Source organism: Equus przewalskii, chromosome 18, assembly GCF_037783145.1.
Source record: "Equus przewalskii isolate Varuska chromosome 18, EquPr2, whole genome shotgun sequence".
NCBI classification, from domain to species: Eukaryota; Metazoa; Chordata; class Mammalia; order Perissodactyla; family Equidae; genus Equus; species Equus przewalskii.
The window spans coordinates 46878892-46898078 of NC_091848.1; the positions used below are offsets into that span (position 1 = coordinate 46878892).

The window sequence follows — 19187 nt, forward strand, 5'->3', positions numbered from 1 at the left end:
TGGTTTAACCCTCTTCTAGTAGATTTTTCTATTAAACTTTGCGCCAGTGATATTCAAAGTAAAATAAAGGAAGAAAAATTGGGCATTATACCTATTTTGTTTTGCTCTGTTAGCACAAAAGATGGACATTTTTGAGATAAATGCCTTTACTGCTTTTACTTGTATTCCCTTTCTTTATAGTGTCTAGGTCTGAGCTTGTGGTGGATCTTTAAAAGATACTGTTGAAGAGTTTAAGAAGTTTGATCAGCTCACTTTTTTCAAATTAAGTATTTATTGAATATTTTTTATGACATTCATAAATCCAGAGATTTTGCAGAGTCTTGTGTTCTTTAAGGCATTATTAAGACATTTATTAAGGTTCAAAAATATCCTCCGCTTTTGGGAGTTAGCTCCAGTTGAGGTTCATGGTACCAAATAAGGTCTCAGTTGGACATCGGCCCACAGCAGACTTTTTAACTTTGTATTTTCTTCATTAACTTTTCTTCTAATTATAAAAGTAATTTTAACAGTTCTCGTAACATATATTTTAAATATTCTGAATAATAACAGAATGTTCTAAAACAATTTTAGTTTCATTACTTTCAAGTACTTATGGTAAAACCACCTGACAATAGCTAAAAAAATGATCCTAGTACTGGAAAAACTATTTTAATTAGGCTAAAATTGTTTGGAATTATCATCTCATTTGGATATAAGTGGCTCGGCTTGTTAGATCCTTTTTTGTTTTCCTCAATGACACTTTTCCAATTATAGTTGAAAGGTGCAGTTTTGATTTGGGAGTGGGGGTTCTGGAATTAACAAGGTTCTAATTGGTAATTTTTTTTTAATATTTAAAGAGCCTAAATAATTAAACTGTTTTAAACCAGAGTTAGAACTCTCTTTCGTCTGTGGCCTATTCTGTTCCCCTTAATTTTTATATTTAACACATATCCAAAATGGTTCTTACTGCTTTGTGTCGATGGCTCTTTATCTTTTAGAGCATTGTTTTTTATGTACCAAGAAAGATCATGATGTCAGGTTCATTTATTTTTATGTCGTTGTCTTTCCTACGTGTATTTCTGTTTCATATTTAAAATTGAGTTCATATCAATCGTAGAAGCTCTCTGATTTTTTTCTCTTAGATTGTTAAAACTATATTTACTAGGTTCTAGTCTATTATTTATATATATTTCAAGTCAAATAGGTATATAAAATTTAAAATAATAGTTATTTTTAAAAAGAACTAATTTAGGATTTTCTTCAATATGATATACACATTTTTGTTAGTCAGATTTTTTTTCATAGCCCTTAATTGTCTGCTTACTTTGGACATAGGATTTAGAGTATTGTTATAGGGGTTTGTATTTATGGACAGGATCTTCTTTTAGCAGGTGGGAGTTTATAGTTTCACTTTATGAATTGTGATGGTTGAAATAATTTACTTGTAACTTAGAACTCAGTTATACCCTAATATACCCCACTCCAGTGTCCACTCTTCTGGCTGAACTGTTGGGGCCAAAGGAACAATTCATTTTAAATTATTGCTAAAAACAGATTATTTCTATGCTATACTTTAATGTCTACAGATGCTCTCATGACCTTCTTCTATCTTCTTCCCTCAGAACCTCAGGCATTGCCATGACATTATTGAATTTGACACTTGGGAATGGTCTAAAGCCGCCTAGAAGGCTGCCAAATGATATTAGCATATTTCCTGGCTTTATCTTGTGCTCAAATCTATGGTTTGAACTTTAGGCTGAAGCTTGACAAGGCAGCGGAACTCCAAAGTTATGCTCATTTTTGTGACAGACACCTCATGACACCACAGCTCTGGCCAATTCCAGTAGGTAGCCCACAGAAGAATCTTTGAACAAATTCTTATGTATTCCAGAGTCACTCAAAAAATCAGAAATGTTATACCTGGTTCTGACCCACAGAGGGAGTAGCATTTAAGAGCAGGAGTTCTCGAGACACTTGGCTTGACCCTGGCTCTTCCATCTTCTGGTTTTTGTGATCGTGGGCAACCTGACTTCTTTCAGCTTTTGTTTACTTACCTATAAAATGAGGGTATTAATATTACCTCTTACAGTTCTGAGGATTATATGAAAATAATGTGTGTTAGAGTTTAAAGAAGTCCTATGCTTAATAAGTACTCAATAAAGTTTTATTTGTTTTCCATTATTATTGTTCTCAACATTATCATCTTGTGATTCAAAGCATCTTTTACCTCTTACTTCCAATTTTAATACAGTAGTTGGAACAGGGACCTTGTCAGCCACTTACTTGTTATGTAATGTCATGTAGCTATTCTTCTGCCTTCTCTTGGTTTCAAGGTGAGCTCTACTTTAGGGTTAAAAATCTTAATGAGATTATACTCACTAAAGAACAGCATTTTCTTTTTGCTTAGAGGCAAGCATAATAGTTGCTTAGTAGTTCTACATTATCCTACATTTTTTGTCTAGTATTTAATCCAAATGCTCTTGGATCTGTCTGCATCTCTTAGCATGTTTCACTTAAAATATCGCTGTGCTCTTCCATGCCCTGGCATATATCACTTAATGGTATTCTTCCCAAACCGTCCTAAAACAGTTTTATCAGGGGTGTGGATTGTGTGGTTTTGAGATTTACATGTGATATCTTCTGTTCTGTCTTTGCCTTTTAAAATATTTTTTTGTATTTGGCACTTTTCACTCTTTTTAAAGGGCTACAGGGGAAGAATTGAAAGTGAAGGCATACCTACCAACAGGCAAACAATTTTTGGTTACCAAAAATGGTAAGAATTATGTTGCATATATTAGTAAATTTTGCACAAAGAGTTATATTTTTAAGAAAAACCTTAGCACTTACTAATCTTAATTTGTTCTTACAGTTTCTCTCAGACAGAAATTTGGACTCTTAATGAAGCTCTGGCTTTTCTATTGCTAAAGTATTTTTTTCCCTATTTGGTTTTTATCTCCTTCCTTTTTTTAAATTTCTTTTTGCCAAAAGTCTAGTTTTTAAGATATGGAGGAAAAGGGCCCGAAGCAAAGTTGAACTACTTCTAATTAGATTTTTTTTAAGTTGACTTCATAATCATCATCTTTTTAGCTATTTAATTTTAATCTTTAGACTTAAGTTTTTCTTGGAAAGTGAAATTGATACTACTTTTGACATCTAAAAGCTCAACTCTTAAAGATTTTATTGTTCATTGTGGCATTGAAAGATTGCCTATAGGCACATAAAATGTTTTTGAAACAGGTAGTATCTTATTTGTGAAGTTATTTTGAAAACAACATCAAAAGATTGTTATAGTACCTATCCAAGACTCTCATTTACCCATTATAGGAAAGGGAAAATATATACGAAACAGCAGGGTTTTTTTTTTTTTCCTACAACATGTGTTTTATTACGATTGATCACTTATATACTGCTTGTTTTAAAAAAATCAGGAGATAGTAACTTGTTGACTCTACATCATAATGTTTTTACCTTCTAATTGTTCAACTTTATAATTCAGTGTTAATTGAATATAATTTTTCAATTATATGAATAATAATACCTGTTAATTGACACGTTAGCTGTATGAAAAACTTGACACCAATATTGCATAAGAGAGTAAAATTTAGTTTAGCGAATTTTACACTGGTTTATCCATTATGAATAGCTGGAACTTAAATATGAATTATGAAATTCATATTGAAAGTTACTTAGCATTGCAAACCAGAGGTCACCTCTACCACCTCTGAGTATGACAGGTGTTGGTGCCTCCATGTTCTGAGATCAAAGCCATTAAAATAAGGTGGTGTTATTCATTAGCTTGAAGTTGAACAATGTCATCTCTGGCTTCAGCCTGCTGTTCTTCACAGACCATCACAGTAAAGAATACATAGAACACTCCCATTAGAGCATTTCTCCTTGTCTTCTGACAAAGCTATTTAGGGAAAGATAAATGTGGTCAAATAATTGTGTGTCTGTGGGATGAATGTAACTCTGAAATTAATCACTTTGATTAGAAGTGAAATATACTCACTTCATATTTTGGTGGTAGAAAGATATTTTATGGAATAAACCTTATCTTTTTCTAATGGATTTATAGGAAGCAGATTATGTGCTAGTAACTAAACTTGCCACTTTTTTATAGTGCCATGCTACAAGCGTTGCAAACAGATGGAATATTCCGATGAGTTGGAAGCTATCATTGAAGAAGATGATGGCGATGGGGGATGGGTAGATACTTATCATAATACAGGTAAGAGGAGAACAGAATGGCGTATATTTGGTTTAAGTTGTTTTAAACTCTTACAATCTTTTATAGCAGCCTTGATTTTAAAAAAAAGAGAGTACATAAGGCACAGTAGACTTTTAAGTGAAAAGAAGGAGGACAAATTGGAAAAAAAAGAGAAAAATGCCCTTAGAGTCTACCACATTTCTATAATACTCTTACTTCAGTAGCAGTTTGAAAATATGATATTATTTTATTTATTTCCAAAGGAAGAAAGCAAACCAGTTAGAAATACTGAGTATGCATACTACTTTGCTTTACAATCCGTTATTTACATGTCATTCCATTGCTGGATGATGAGCTTTATTGTACTCATATTTTACTTGGACCTGGCATTTAAAAATATTTAATTATTTGTTGAATGACTACTAAAAGGATTGTAAGCACTGTAGGCTCCATGAAGGTAGAGATTCATTGTTGGGTCCTTAGTATCTGCCAAAGTATTTGATAGAGAAATTGTTCAGTAAGTTTTTGTTAAAGGAATTGACTAAATTTAAGCCTTTCATAAGTGTATGTTTGCATAAGTTGTTTGGGACTCTGAATAGGATTTTTTATTCCAAGTCCTAAAAAATCTATTTTGCCACTGTATTTATGTAACTAGGTAAATGTATGTAATTATATGCTGCTATAGCTAACTACCTTTTATGACTTAGTTTTAATGAAGAAAATATGTTCTGGGTTTAAATCTAGGATACTAAAAACAGGTTTCCTCCCTCTAAATTGTAGAGAGTAGGAGGTACATCAAAAGTAGTGGTAGAGCAGGGTTTTTCAACTGTAGCACTATTAACATTTTGGGCTGGATAATTCTTTCTTGTAGCATTTCTTGTGCGTTGCAGAACATTTAGTGATATCTCTGGGCTCTACCCATTAGACGCCAGTAGCATTCCCCAAGTTGTGACAACCAAAAATGCCTCCAGACATTGCCAAATATTCCATGAGGGGGGAAATTGCTGCCTTCGGTTGAGACCCTCTGCAATAGAGGGCTGAGTAACCTGCACGGGAAACAGGTGGTCCCATCAGTTTCTCCTCTTCTCTGAATAGGAGAAACACTGCTATCTCTTTCCTGCTGGTGATGTTGGCATAGATTCAGGACTTGGGCTTCCTGATTTGAAACTGATTTGTTTCTTAATGCATTGAGTGTTGTTATATCAAGGCCTGGAGAAAAGAGCAGATTGAACAACTTTTTAAAATAATTTTAAAGATCATCGTTTTTTCCCCCACTGAGGAGAGCTGTTAGACTTCTGCTCTACTTTAGTTTTCCCATGACTGGAAGATGTGGGTAGCACATCTGTTGGAAATTCTGTTAACTGACTAGAGCCATTGGTTATTGCACTATGTTTGTGATGTCAAGTTAATGAGTTACTCTGTCGTCTGGTTGTATTCTGTTCCGTAATCACTATCCCAAAGTCCAGGTGCTTATTTGTAAGTCAGTATGATTGGATTGACAAAAATCTATTACAGAAAGTCAGCAACTAAAAAGAATGTTTGCCCTACTGACAGGGCACAAGTAACATCATTTTCATCTATGGAAACCACAGAGTATTATGCTGCAGTTAATTTGATGTACATAATGCATTCTAACTAATGTTTATGAGAGAGAACCCGTAGAATTTTAGGTTTAAAGTGTATCCTGATGGGATTAAAGCAGTGCTTCCGACTGACTCCCAAGACCAGGTGCCTAGTCCCTTTCCTTCATCCCTGCTTCTCTTCTCTCGGCTTTCTTTTATTTCTGTTAGCCCTTGTATTAGTCAATGGTTCTGTAGAGAAACAATCAATAGAATGTAGGTATAGATACAGGTACAGGTATAGATAGATTTATTTTGAGGATTTGGCTTACGTGATCGTGGAAGCTAGCGAGGCTCACATTTATAGGGCAGGCTGGCCAGCAAGCCGAAGACTCAGGGAAGGGTTGATTACTGCAGCTCCAGTCTGGAGGCAGAATTCCTTCTTCTGGAGGACCTCTTTTAATCACATCTAAAAAAGACCTTCACAGCAACATCTGGACTGGTGTTTGACCAACACTTGGACACAATAACCTACAAGTTGACATAGAATTAACCATTACAGCACTTGAGAGTGTTACCCTTCTTAGAGTCATTAGAGCTTTCTCTTTCTTTGCCAGTAAGTCCTGCTTCTAGAAGAGTGGGTTAATGGCATACTGCTACATTATTATATTTAGACAGGTTGAGAAGGTTTGTTTTCTTTGTTTCTATGTACTGGATTCAGTGAATTGTTTTGTAATACCAATTCAATATGTTAATATTTGAGTTTTACTGTTATGAAATAATCATACGTAATATATAGTAATTTCTAGAAAAACTACTGTGAGGTAAAAGCTTTATGGTAGAGCTGTGGATTGTGACATTTTCCATTTGTGAAAGTAAGTCATTTTTTGCTTTGGACATGTTGAACAGATATATCAGAGTTTTAGAAGATTAACAAAGGAGCAAAGCATGTTTAGCGTTTAGAGTTTTTTTTTTAATATTTCCCATCCTTGTTGAACTAATTGAGAACACTGACAGATATTTTGAATTAGAAATGTTATTTAGCTGACTTGTGGTGCTGCCATCTGCTTAATGCCACCTTCACTGAGACGTGTAGGTTCCGAGGTGGTTGCTTAAAAGGTGTGCTGGAAGAGCCTTGAACCCAAAGTCACCCTGTGTGGATTTGCATCCCAGCTTCTTCACTAACAGGCTGTGAGACTCAAGTTAATTTACCTCTTAGAGACTATTTCTTCTTTGGGAGGACTTATTACCCTACCTACCTCACAGGATAGTGTTTGTAAGGATTAAATAAGATGTGAAAACAGAAAAATAGAAAGTCTCACATACTAATTGTCACGTGATATTGCTACCTCTGGATGGCCTAGATTTCTGAAGCAAATAGCATATTTAGTGTATCCAATATCTTATTGAGAAAATTGTGATGCAGATTTACATAAAATCTAAATACGACTCCTGTAATATCTTAATATATTCACTCTCTGGGAATGAATATGTATTTTGCTAGATTCACACAAGGAAAGTAAATGAGGAATGATAGAGTAGGATAATTCTGGTGAAATATTATATTGGTATTTTTAAATTTTATGTTTAATTTGAGAGGTGACTTTGAGATTATTCCTATTAGAGTTCATTTGTAAAAATGCTGTAACGTTGCCTTCTCATTTCAAAGAACTTGTGAGAATTTAGATAATTTTAAGTGTTTTTATATTACTTGAATCAGGTAGGTGGGGGATGTTTACAACTTAATTTTGGTTACTCTTTTCTGCTGAATTTGACCACAGGTATTGCAGGAATAACCGAAGCAGTTAAGGAGATTACACTGGAAAGCAAGGTACTGTTTGATCAGTTCTATTTCTCAATTCAGTGACCTAGCTATTTCCCTATATATATATATTTTAAGATTACTCATATTATTCTTATGCAGCCAAGCTCTTTTAAATTCCAGTTATTTTTTCCCTTCTCATTTTCTTACCTCAGTATACCAAAACACTCCTGTTTCCCAGTGCTGCTCTTATTTTCCTTAATCTGTCGAATGGTTAAGAAAGACATGTTTTTGGATTATAACTGGTTAAAAACTACTAATTTTCACTAATTGGAAAGACTTCTAGGCTAGTTTAAAAGGAATGGCTTTTTATTTTTAAGTACCAAATGTTCTGTAAGTGGAGGTTTTTGAGGGGGTTTATTTACTTGCTGATTAGTAGATGCTAATGATATATTAAATTTTGTAGTTTAAACCTTGTCTTAAGTTCATTCATTCCTTCTGTAGTTTATTAATTTATTGCTAATTTGAGTGGGGTTTTTTGCTTTTGAGAATTTAAAGGTAAATTGTAGTTTATATCATCCAAAATCATGACATTTTGAGTGAGTGGAAGCTAAATCAATTAGATTTTATTGTATGACTTATTTTAGGGGGAGGGTGAAAATACGTAATTGAGTGGAATTTTTCTGCTTGAAAGTTTTCAGTTAATTCAGACTGTCTGTATTCTATTAGCTTTTCATTTCTAAAGAGAGAATGACCACAATTGTCTTCATATTTTTTATAGTTGCTTGAAATGATATGAAAAAATAATGCAAAATGCCTTTACCCCTCTCTTTTCTTAATTATTTTGTTAACAGTCAAGTCTCTTGGAGGGTAGAATATTTGGGCAGGATAATTGTGTTCCTTTGGTCCTTCTGAAACATTCAACTACAACATTTGCTAGTTTTGGATATTCTTCTTTGTTTTTGTCATTTGGATCTTTTGGGATTTGTAACTGAGGCTTAACAGAAAGTGTTAGAAACTAAAACAAATTTTATTTTTTTCAGTGTACAATTTTATGCTTAGTAGGGATTAAGGTTCACTTCATTGGCCTGAGAATTTTGAAATTCTACTTTTTGGAGAGTTTGAATGACTAAGGAGAAATTGCACACTGGCTTTGCTGCTTCAGAAGATCTTGTTTACTCCAGCCATTAGTGTATGTGCTTCAGACTCTGGAAATGATAGATGGCAGAGTAGTGTGCATAGCATTGTTTTGATAGGTTTATGGTAATTCTTTTAAGAATTTTTAATAAATGTAATAATGGTTAATATGGTGCTTGGTATCCCATTTAACATCCTTATATCCTACTAAAGGATGGATACTTAGAATAATTTACAACTAGAATATACCTTTCCTGTCATTTCCTATTTAATATACAATTTGTTATCTTTTATAATTTAGTGCTTAGAATACTTCCCATGTGGAACCAAGTATTAACCTTTGTTGTTGATTTCTGCCATACCCTGCTGTATTAAGTATGAACATCACCAACATGATTAAAATTTCCCTTAATGATCAGATTGTCAGATATTGGCTCATCTAATAATTACGCAGATTCTGACGATCTTTCTTCTGTGGTTTCACATTTTTAGTGTAATAATGATACATACGATTTAAGTTTATAGTGGTAAATAAAATCATCGCTAAGTAAAATTGTAAATTAGGTGAAAGTAATGTTCAAATTTTTGGCTTAGTACAATAATTTCAGATTTTTAGAATATTAATTTTATGAAAATAATTGTATATCAGGCTTGTCTTTGGTTAGCATCATTCTTCCATTCTAGTGCTAATATAGTTAAGAAACTGAACTGAAATCTTATGTGTTGAAATAACTGTAATTGCTTAATTCAGCCAGGATATTGTTAACAAATTAGAATATAATAGTTTGATTTATAATAATAAATTTATCTTATGGATGTATTGCGATTTATAAATATATACCTTTTTCCACGTTTAAATTAAATACGTAAGTTAACGTAATTTTGAACTGGTTTTCTAATACCAATGAATTGGTTACCCAAAAATATTATTTTATTGGGAATGCAACTGGCAGCTCTTGTTAAATGGGTAGCTCAGGTGACTCGTGGTGCTTCGGTGATGCCTTTTGTGTATTTCTCAGTCATAGCACTTAGCTGGTTTATGGGTTTGTCATCTCCACTGGAGGAAGAGTTTCTTGAGGATGAGAACTGGCATATCACTCTTATTTTCACAGTGATTAGCACTGTGCTGACATGGGGGTGCTCAGTAGTTGAACTAGTGAACATATTTAATTGACTTCGCATATAATTAATTTCAAAGGACAGTATAAAACTCCAAGATTGCTCAGCATTATGTGAGGAGGAAGAAGAGGAAGATGAAGGAGAAGCTGCAGATATGGAAGGTATTTGTGTCCTACATTTGCTTTAGTCGCGCTAGAATATTGATTTTGGAATATTTGTAATTCATGTGGATTAAGAATTCTAATCCATTGAGTTCTAAATTTTAACATTTAACAGCCTAGGGAGGATTTTGTATGGTTTAAATTTAATCAGTGCAGAACTTACCTCTTCTACTTTACCTAGAGCATAATCTTGACAGCGTTATTTCTACTGGGATAAATATTAGTCATAAATGTTTAATGCTGGGTACAGCTGTAAGATACAGATTCTTAAGCTAATTCTTAAACTCTTTCAGAGCAGAACGAAGTTTGCTTGTGCATTCTGTATTTTCTTTTTCCTTTCTGATAACATCTTACTATAAAAACTTTACAATATGATTCTTAATGGGGCCTTGTGAACTATACAGAATCCCCTCACTGTTCCCTGAGATTCTGAAATGCCTTCCTAGGGTTGCCAGCTGAGAATCGCTGCATTAGTGGATCATTGTTAGAAGAGATTGAAAGCCACGGTACTAACAGAGCAGAGTAATACATGTCTAATAGTATATGGCTCTTCAAAAAGCTTCATATTTCATTAGCATGATCATCTTTAATGCACATGAAACCTCAGATATTTAAAAATAGATGAAGAAATTGCTGTCACCAGGGCAACCTCTCTGTTAAATCCAATCTGTATACTTATCTTCTCTGCATTATTTGATTCTGCTAACCATTTCCTCCTCTTTTTTTTCCTCCTCCGTTTTTTTGTGGCACTGGGTTTTCCTCTTCCTTCCTTGACTTTTTCTTCTAAGTCTTCTTCTGGGGTTCTTCTACTTCTGCCCAGCTGTTAAAGGTTACCATTTCATGGGATTTCACTGTTTTTTTTCTGCTCACTCCTTGCACTCCTGGGTAGATTTTTATCTATTCTTAAGGTTTGTGTAATGGCATACTGTGGTCTGGCATGGAAATTTGTATGACAGGAAAAATGATGTATAAAGTATATTAGGTTCTCTGTGAGAGTTTTAAGTATAAATATATGAATGTATAGAGAGAGAGCAGTTGAAAAAGGAAGAGAATATGAAAAAAAAAGAGTAGACGTTTTGGAGGCTGAATCCCAAAAGTATGTAGAATTTACTGTGAGGTAGAGATGTCTTGTAGCATGCCGAAGGAGAAGACGGTGCCACGTAGAGGTGAAGCACCATAACGGCAAGTGGTGTTTGCTGATGAGGAAGTGACAGCATAGCCTGCTTGCCAGGGTAGCCTCGACTGAAAAGTATCTTTCAGTTTTGTTTTCTAAATTACTTTTGAGTCCCCATGAAGCCTAGCTGTGTATCTGTTCCTGAATTCTAGTGAGAGTCTTGTCCTTATTTCCATGGTAAACTCCCATTCTTTGAGGAAATAAATGAGTTACTTGTAACCAGAATTGCTCACAGCAATCTCAAATATTGTCTCTATGCTCAAGGCTTCCATATCTAAACCTCCAACCCAGATCTCTTTCAGTTCCACTCATTTAGTTTCATTTCCACCTGGATGTCTCATAATTGTCAGAACTACCTTCCTGCAAAAATACTCTCTCTGGATTCCTTCTGTCTCTGAAGGGTATCCAGTCGTCCATGCTGGAGTGGAGGGGTAGGAAGAACCTTATGAGTAAAGCGCAGTTTCGAGTACAAGCTGTGGGACTGCCTTAGATATCTGACAGGCTTTTAGTATGTTTGTTACATTTCCTGAGCATAGAGTTATGGAAAGAATTGCTGTATATGGAATTTTGCTTAGAAAACCATGTTGATGGTATCTAAAAAGCAGTTAATTTTCATTCGTTGTTCAATAAATATCTATTGAGCAATACAGTATCTATGTATCAGATAATTGTTTTTGGTGCTGGAGATAAAGAAGTAGACATGATCTCATGGAGTTTATGTTCTGTTTAGGGGAGACAAACGAAAAAGAAGAGATAAGCAAAGCGTATAATGTATTTGATGGTTATAAGTGTTAGGGAGAGAAATAAAGGAGGGAGGGGATGAGAAGTCTTGGGGTGGGATGAGTGTTGTAATTTTTAAATAAGTTGGTCAAGAAAAACCAAGTTAGGGTCTGGCCTGGTGGCACAGCGGTTAAGTGCGCACATTCCGCTTCAGTGGCCAGGGGTTCACCAGTTTGGATCCTGGGTGTGGACCTGGCACCGCTTGGCACGCCATGCTGTGGTAGGCGTCCCACATGTAAAAGGTAGAAGAAGGTGGGCATGGATGTTAACTCAGGGCCAGCCTTCCTCGTCAACAAGAGGAGGATTAGTAGAAGTTAACTCAGGGCTAATCTTCCTCAAAAAAAAAGAAAAACCAAGTTGAAAATAGGCCTTTTGAGTAAAGCCTGGCATGAAGTGAGTGAACAAGCTATTTGGATATCTGAGGGAGAGTGCAAAGGCCCTGTGGTGGGAGCATGTGTGGCTTATATAAAATCCTTCCAGGAGGCTCCTATGTCCAGAGAAGAATGAGGGGAGAGTAATAAGGTGTGGAGTCAGAGAGGAAACTCCGAACCAGATCATGTAGGGCACTGGCTATAACTCAGAGTGAGATGAGAAGCCACTGAGGGGTTTTTCTAGGTAGGAGAGAAACTTAGAATGAGATTTAACATTTTAACAGAATCACTGTGACTGCAGTGTTAGAATAGACTGAGGGGGTATAGAAACAACAGTTAGGAGGCTATTTTGATAATCTAGGCAAGAAATGATGGTGGCTGGGCTCAAGCGGCAACATTGGAAGTGATGAGAAACAGTAGAATTCTGGACATAGTTTGAGGGTGGGGCCAAGAGGATTTGCTGCTGGATTAGATGTGGCATGAGAGAGACACAGTAGTCAAGTGTGACTCCAAGGTTTTTGACCTGAGGATATGGAAAGATATCATTAACTTAGATGGGGAAAATTATAGGACTGAATGGCTTTAGAGGGGGATTTAGGAGCTCACTTTTGGACATGTGATATTAATGATGCCCCTTCATTGGAGCCATAAGTAAACAAGTAGGTATCCAGGTCTGCAGTCAGGGAATAAATTTGACAGTCCTCAGTGTTTAAAGTCCTTGAGACTAGATGAAATCATCAAGGGAGTAAGTGTGAGTGGAGAAGAGACAAGGTCTAAAACCTGAGCCCTTGGTTACTGCAGGTTGTTTTTCTTTTCTTAAAAAAAGGTGGAGATGATGAAGAGGAACCAGCATAGGAGATAGTGAAGGAGAAACTCATGAGAGGGAGGAAAGCCCGGAAAACAGAGTATCTTAAAAGCAGAGGAAAGAAAGTATTTGAAGGAGGAGGGAATAAATCATGCCATATGTTCCTGAGAGGTCAATTAAGATGAAAACTGGGAATTTACCACTGGATTCAGCGAAGTGGAAGTCACTGATGACTTTAGTAGCACATTTTATGCAGTTATGTGAGCAGCCTTGTGTACCCTATGGAGTCACTAATTACGGTATTCTTATGCCAATTAGTATTATTATTAGACTGTGGCGCAGACCAAGCCTTAAGCGTGCTTTCTCTGGCTCTCTCAGGTAAAGTATCCACTGCTTTGTAAGTATAGAGTTAGCTCAGTCATGTATTCAGTATCTTCTCTTCAATATCAGAAACAAAAGCAAAAACCTGGTCTTTGAATGATACTCTGAAGTAATACATAATTTGGTTTAGGAAATTGTTTTGAACTTAATTAATCTTTTGTTGCTTTTTATAACAGAATATGAAGAGAGTGGATTGTTGGAAACAGATGAGGTTTGTAAATTGAGTTTTCTTTGGTTAATTTTTAATGAGTAAACTTGGAGATTAGTGTTATTAATTGTATCTTGATCTTTCAAATAAGTTTTTATTTATATGTGTACATTTTAACTTTGAGTTTTAAGTTATATCTGCTTTTGAAAAAAAATATATAGGGTGGGAAAAATAGATTTTCTAAAATATCACATTTATGCTGATTTTAATGGTTGTAAAATTTTCTCCATTATTACCAGGCTACCCTAGACACAAGGAAAATAGTAGAAGCTTGTAAAGCTAAAACTGATGCTGGAGGTGAAGATGCTATTTTGCAAACCAGAACTTACGACCTTTACATCACTTACGATAAATATTACCAGACACCACGACTATGGTTGTTTGGCTATGATGAGGTAAAAATAAAGAAAAAGTTATTTTAATGCAAATTTTTTAAATTGTCGTGTTTAATTCCTTTGCCATTAGGTCCATGAGTATATATTGTGGCCTTTCAAATTTGGTAAATCATTTGTTTTATAATTTTATGATTAATATTGAACTTGATTCTTATTTTGAAGAAACTGTGCATTATTCACCATGACAACAGTCCTACTAAGAATTAAGCAGAAATAGTCTGTTACATATTTATTGCTTGTTCCCTGAGCTTATTCCTTCAAAATGTGAGGGAAATTGAACTTGGTTTGTTGTGTTAAATTGTGTTTGAGATTACATCTATTAGATATATAGGCATTTACAGAATATTCGTGTCACATGTCTTTTTTTCCCTTAAGACAGAAAACCTTCCTTTACTCACCCACTTAATTGAATTAAAGGATAATTGAAATAAAATTAACTTGTGTAACCTGTCTTTCCAAAAACTATAAATGGGAAAGAAGAAATAAACAAAATAGACCTAAAAGACGAGATATAAAGTTTTAAAATGTTTTGATAGCCATGAACCTGACTTTTTGTGGGATCTTTATTGCATTAGGTGGTGGCTGATATCACAAAGCCTTGTTGGACAGACTTCTTCCTTCCTCCCCTCCTTGGTGTAAACTTTCCCCCAAATAATCCGGTAATTCTAAATAGTCTAGAATTCTAAATTGTAAGCGATGTGGGAGGTGGGAATAAATACATTATAGACATTTAAGTTTAGGCCTTAAAGTTTTTAAACAGTAATTTCAAAGCCTTTTTTGTTTTAGCAACGGCAGCCTTTAACAGTTGAGCACATGTATGAAGACATCAGTCAAGATCATGTGAAGAAAACAGTGACCATTGAAAATCACCCTCATCTCCCACCACCACCTATGTGTTCAGTTCACCCATGCAGGTCTGTGTGTGTGTGTGTGTGTGTGTGTGTGTGTGTATGTATGTATGTGGGGAGGGGGGGTGTCTTTATAATTCATGAATTTATTACTTGGGAGTCTATAAACATTGGTGCCCTAACAGAAAAAATTTACTTAATCAAATAAAATTCTCTTTTGTCTTCCTTAGAAGTGTTCTTGTGCTTAGTTAAATATATAAGAAAAAGGAAAAAACTTCACCAATTTAAGTTTAATTCATTTTTTTTTGTTCCCTGTATATGTTTGATTATAGTATCAATCTTTGTGATTTCACTCCTGTTTTTAGCTTCAAGAATAGTTTGGAAGATCTATTTTAGATTAAAGAAATATGCCTCATTTAGACATGGTGTGCTCCATTGTGATGTATCTTTCTGTGAATGTGGAGTATAAAGTTAATCTGTTGCTTTTTCTAGGTGACATGTTTCTCTCCTTTTTTTGGTTAGCGAAGGGAGATACATGCAGACTTTCTGTTCTGCTTTACTCTTCTGTTAAGAAGTTTTCAGCCCTATCAAACCAAGTGCATTTCGTAATTCGAGATTTTCTTTGTGTCATTGTGTATTCACAGGGCCAAATAAGTGAACCTGAGTCTATATACATGATTTGTTCAGAATTTTCCTTAAAAAATATATATATATATTACATGCTAGTTTCTTTCATTTAGTTATTTCTAATGGGTAACTTTCACAAATCCTTGAGAAATTCTACTAACAATATTTTTCATATGAAAACTCTGGTATTCTATTGACTAATTAGATGCAACATTCTAGTGTTTAAAATTTTGCAACCTCTTTATTCCCAAACTTTATCCCATAGAAAGCCTAGATCATTTTTCCAGTTTATTTACATCAAGAGCTGTTAATATTGCGAACTGTGAAAAGTAATTTGAGTCATTAGTTTCAGTTTTGAATTATCTAATCTAAAAGGTTTTCATTTTGAGAGTTATTCTCTTTGTTCCTTGGTTTGAGGTTGTAGGGCATGCTTGTGAAACTGAGGCATGTGTCTTGCTGAGGTGAAATTTTACTCAGCTGGGAAAAGAGAGAAGTAGTTTAACTGGTAATTAATGTTACACTGCATAATACAGTCATTTATTAAAATGTTTATGTTAACGTGGCAAAAAAGTTGGGGGCCTGTAAAATGAGACTTCAGGGATGTTTTAGGCCTTGCCATGGGCCACCTCAGACTGTACCTTCATGTTTTCAGGACCAGTGTGTTTACTCTCACCTTCTAAGTTGACTGTCTCTGTCCTGAAGGTTATAGTCGTAAAATCTGAAGCAGCATTATGTAAGTCAGGGTTTGTATAAAAGATAGTTCATTTCTTTTGTACTTTGCCCTTTTGTCAGTTTATGTGCCCAGGCAGTCACCTTGATATCACTCTTTTCTGTACCACAGGAGAGACAGCAGTTGGCCGTGAAGAGATCAGTGGATAGGACAAAAACTTCAGATAAATATCTATCTTTATTTAAAAACAAAAGAAATTTCTAAATAGAATCAGATAAATTTTACAATGTGGATTAAAGAAAAAATGTATAAACTTCTTGACGAATTAGCTTTTCTTTACCTCAGTTTTGGCTTATTCTCAGCTAAATATTTAAACAGTCAAAATCACAGCATTATTTCTTTTTTTTTTTTTTTTTTTACCAACTGTTACCATGTAGCTTTTTGGAATTTGCCTGGTCTGATTTGTTTTTGTTTCTCAGAGCGGACAACCCTCGCTCTGCAATTATGCCCTGGCGTGATTTCCCTTTCTCTGGTGTTCTGCCCACTGCCTCCATTGTAGGAAAGCTAACTAGTGCCATTGTGTTCATTGTTGACTCCCGTAGCTTTTTAAAATTATCCCCTCCCCCAGGACCACAGTCTGGGTGACTCAACAATCTGACCCATTGGGGAGTAGGGAGGAGAGTATTTTACAATGTAACTATTATATGTTAAATTTGTTAACCAACAATAATAAGGTAGATTGCTTCACAAACAAAAACTTGCTTTTCTTGTTTTTGTCTAATTGATCTATGCTAATAAGATTTGTTCTTTTGCTTTTAGGCATGCTGAGGTGATGAAGAAGATCATTGAGACTGTTGCAGAAGGAGGGGGAGAACTTGGTGTTCATATGTATCCTTACCTGTGTATGTGATTAGTGGCAAATTGGCTCCTAGGATTTATTTTTCCTTTTTGGGAAAATTAGTGTAACCTTAATGACACAGTACCTGTAGCTTGTTTTAGTCCCTCATATCTGGAAATCTTAGTGCGAGTCTTTAGAAAACATTGGATTGTGATAGCTCTGCCTTGTTCAGTTGATGCCACATGGCCCCTTTGTGCACCAGTTTGCTCTGCCTTGTTGCAGAGCCTCAGATCAAGGTGTGCTTCTAGGCAGCAGCTTGCCAAATGCTTTTGTTTGTCAAAGAGGAAATGGCTAAGAGAATGTGAATACAAAACCATGGCTCTTAATGTTTGAAAAGAAACTCAATGGATTTGATTCATTGTTGAAAGATGAGTAATGTACTAGTTTAGAGGGTAAAACATGAGTATCTTTTCCTTCCTTATTTCCAATTTAACACGTTCTCAAAAATGTGCTTTCCTGGCACGTAAGAGTAGATTTAGGTTGTGTCAGTCTGAGGTCTCTTTGAGGCAAAAAACTCAACTTGAATAGGTTAATTAAAACGTAAAGCACATGAAGTATATTTCAGATATTCTTAAAATATAGTATTTTCATTTTTCTCCAGATAAGAGCGCCCTTCTTATATCTTACTATGGTTTTCTTACTCAGTTCTCTGGGATTGAGAAGAGGAATAAATCAAGTAAACCGCTCCATCCTGAAAGACATATGCCCATAGCCTGGATTCATCAAAAGCAGCCGAAGTCAATGGTTTAGATGCCACATAGCTTGAATTAGTTTGGTGCTAGGTTGATATTAGACTTGGTGACTCATGCCACTCAGTGTTATAGACTGAGGAGCCACCGCACTCTTAGAACTACGGATAACCTAAGCCTTGCTAATAAAGTGTGTCCCTCAGAGGAACATTGGGCTGATTGGATATTGAAAAAGCAAGAACTTTTGATCCAAACCAGATTTACTCCTGAAATCATATTATGCAGAATTTGACATTCATCTCTATGGTGGAAGCTAGGTAGCAACTTGGAAGACTCTATATAATATAAATTCGTAATTGAGTCATCCGTTCCCTCAATAAAATTCAGCTCTTGATGTTTTCACATGCAGTGGAACATAGGAAAAATTTCAAGATTTTAGTAAAGACTGTTCAATATAGCAGATTCTGTGACAAGTCGTATACTAACCTAGATCAGTCCTTATGGAAGATTTCCACTTAATGGTGTTTTTCTCTTTTGCTTCAGTGCTTTTATATTTTTTACCCTGTCTTATTTTCTAAAATATTCTAGCAAACATAGTCAGTAGTGGGACCATTTCCCACTCCTTTAAACATGGACAGCCTTGTCCTTATTTTTATATCAGAGTAGCTGGGCTTATATGAACTTGTACTCATTAAGAAGTTTCACATTCAGATATGAAATGGAAGTGGATCAGGCAGCCTTAGAGTTACAGAGAGCCTCATTGAATAGACACAAACTTGCATGAGTGAACTTTTCAAGATACTTGATTTACGATTTTGTCTTATATATTTTTTTTGAGAAATTATTGCTTAAAATGGGTAATTGCAATGTTAGCTTAAATCATGAACTATTTACCGGTTTATTTTCCTTAGCTGAAGATCTTTAGGTATCTTCTAATTTTCTTGAAATTTGTACAAGCTGTCATTCCAACAATAGAATATGACTACACAAGACACTTCACAATGTAACAAAGCAAGCATAGAATCTATCCTAATATTAATTGGTTCTGATTTTTAAAGAATTAACCCATAGATGTGACCATTGACCATATTCACCAATATGTACAATTTCTCTAATAAAGAGACTTACATGTTTATGCATTAAATAAAAAAAAGTTCCACTACCAGCCTTATTTGTTTAATAAAAATGTGTAAAGAGACTGTTTCTCTTGCTTCTTGTCAAAAGGTGAGAATAGTATTTTCCTTAAGTAACTACTCTTTAAGTGAAGAAATGTGTCATACAGAATGATGATGCCTGGTTTGGGTTCTCATTTATGAGGAAAGTACTTAAATGTGTAATAGTGTGAGAGTTAGGACTAGAAAATCCTGTGTACCAGACTTCCTGCCGTCTTTCTCTTCTTTGTTCCTTTTGTTTTTCT

The 19187-nt window shown here is 34.9% G+C and overlaps 1 protein-coding gene across 3 annotated transcripts in view; it reads left to right on the forward strand.

The window, feature by feature from the left end:
• The window catches only part of ATG3 (autophagy related 3), a 27108-nt gene extending 8140 nt beyond the window's left edge, over window positions 1-18968 (forward strand). The window contains exons 4-13 of one of the 3 annotated variants that reach the window (XM_008530198.2): window positions 2682-2752; window positions 4100-4207; window positions 7527-7576; window positions 9843-9924; window positions 13612-13646; window positions 13883-14038; window positions 14614-14697; window positions 14825-14952; window positions 17003-17071; window positions 18696-18968. In XM_008530198.2, the coding sequence (XP_008528420.1) occupies window positions 2682-2752; window positions 4100-4207; window positions 7527-7576; window positions 9843-9924; window positions 13612-13646; window positions 13883-14038; window positions 14614-14697; window positions 14825-14952; window positions 17003-17071; window positions 18696-18777 (865 nt within the window). In that variant the 3' untranslated portion in view covers window positions 18778-18968. The remainder of the gene's footprint in view (window positions 1-2681; window positions 2753-4099; window positions 4208-7526; window positions 7577-9842; window positions 9925-13611; window positions 13647-13882; window positions 14039-14613; window positions 14698-14824; window positions 14953-17002; window positions 17072-18695) is intronic. The other 2 variants (XM_008530206.2, XM_070581978.1) reach the window with 2 other exon arrangements.
• Window positions 18969-19187: the final 219 nt, after the last annotated feature.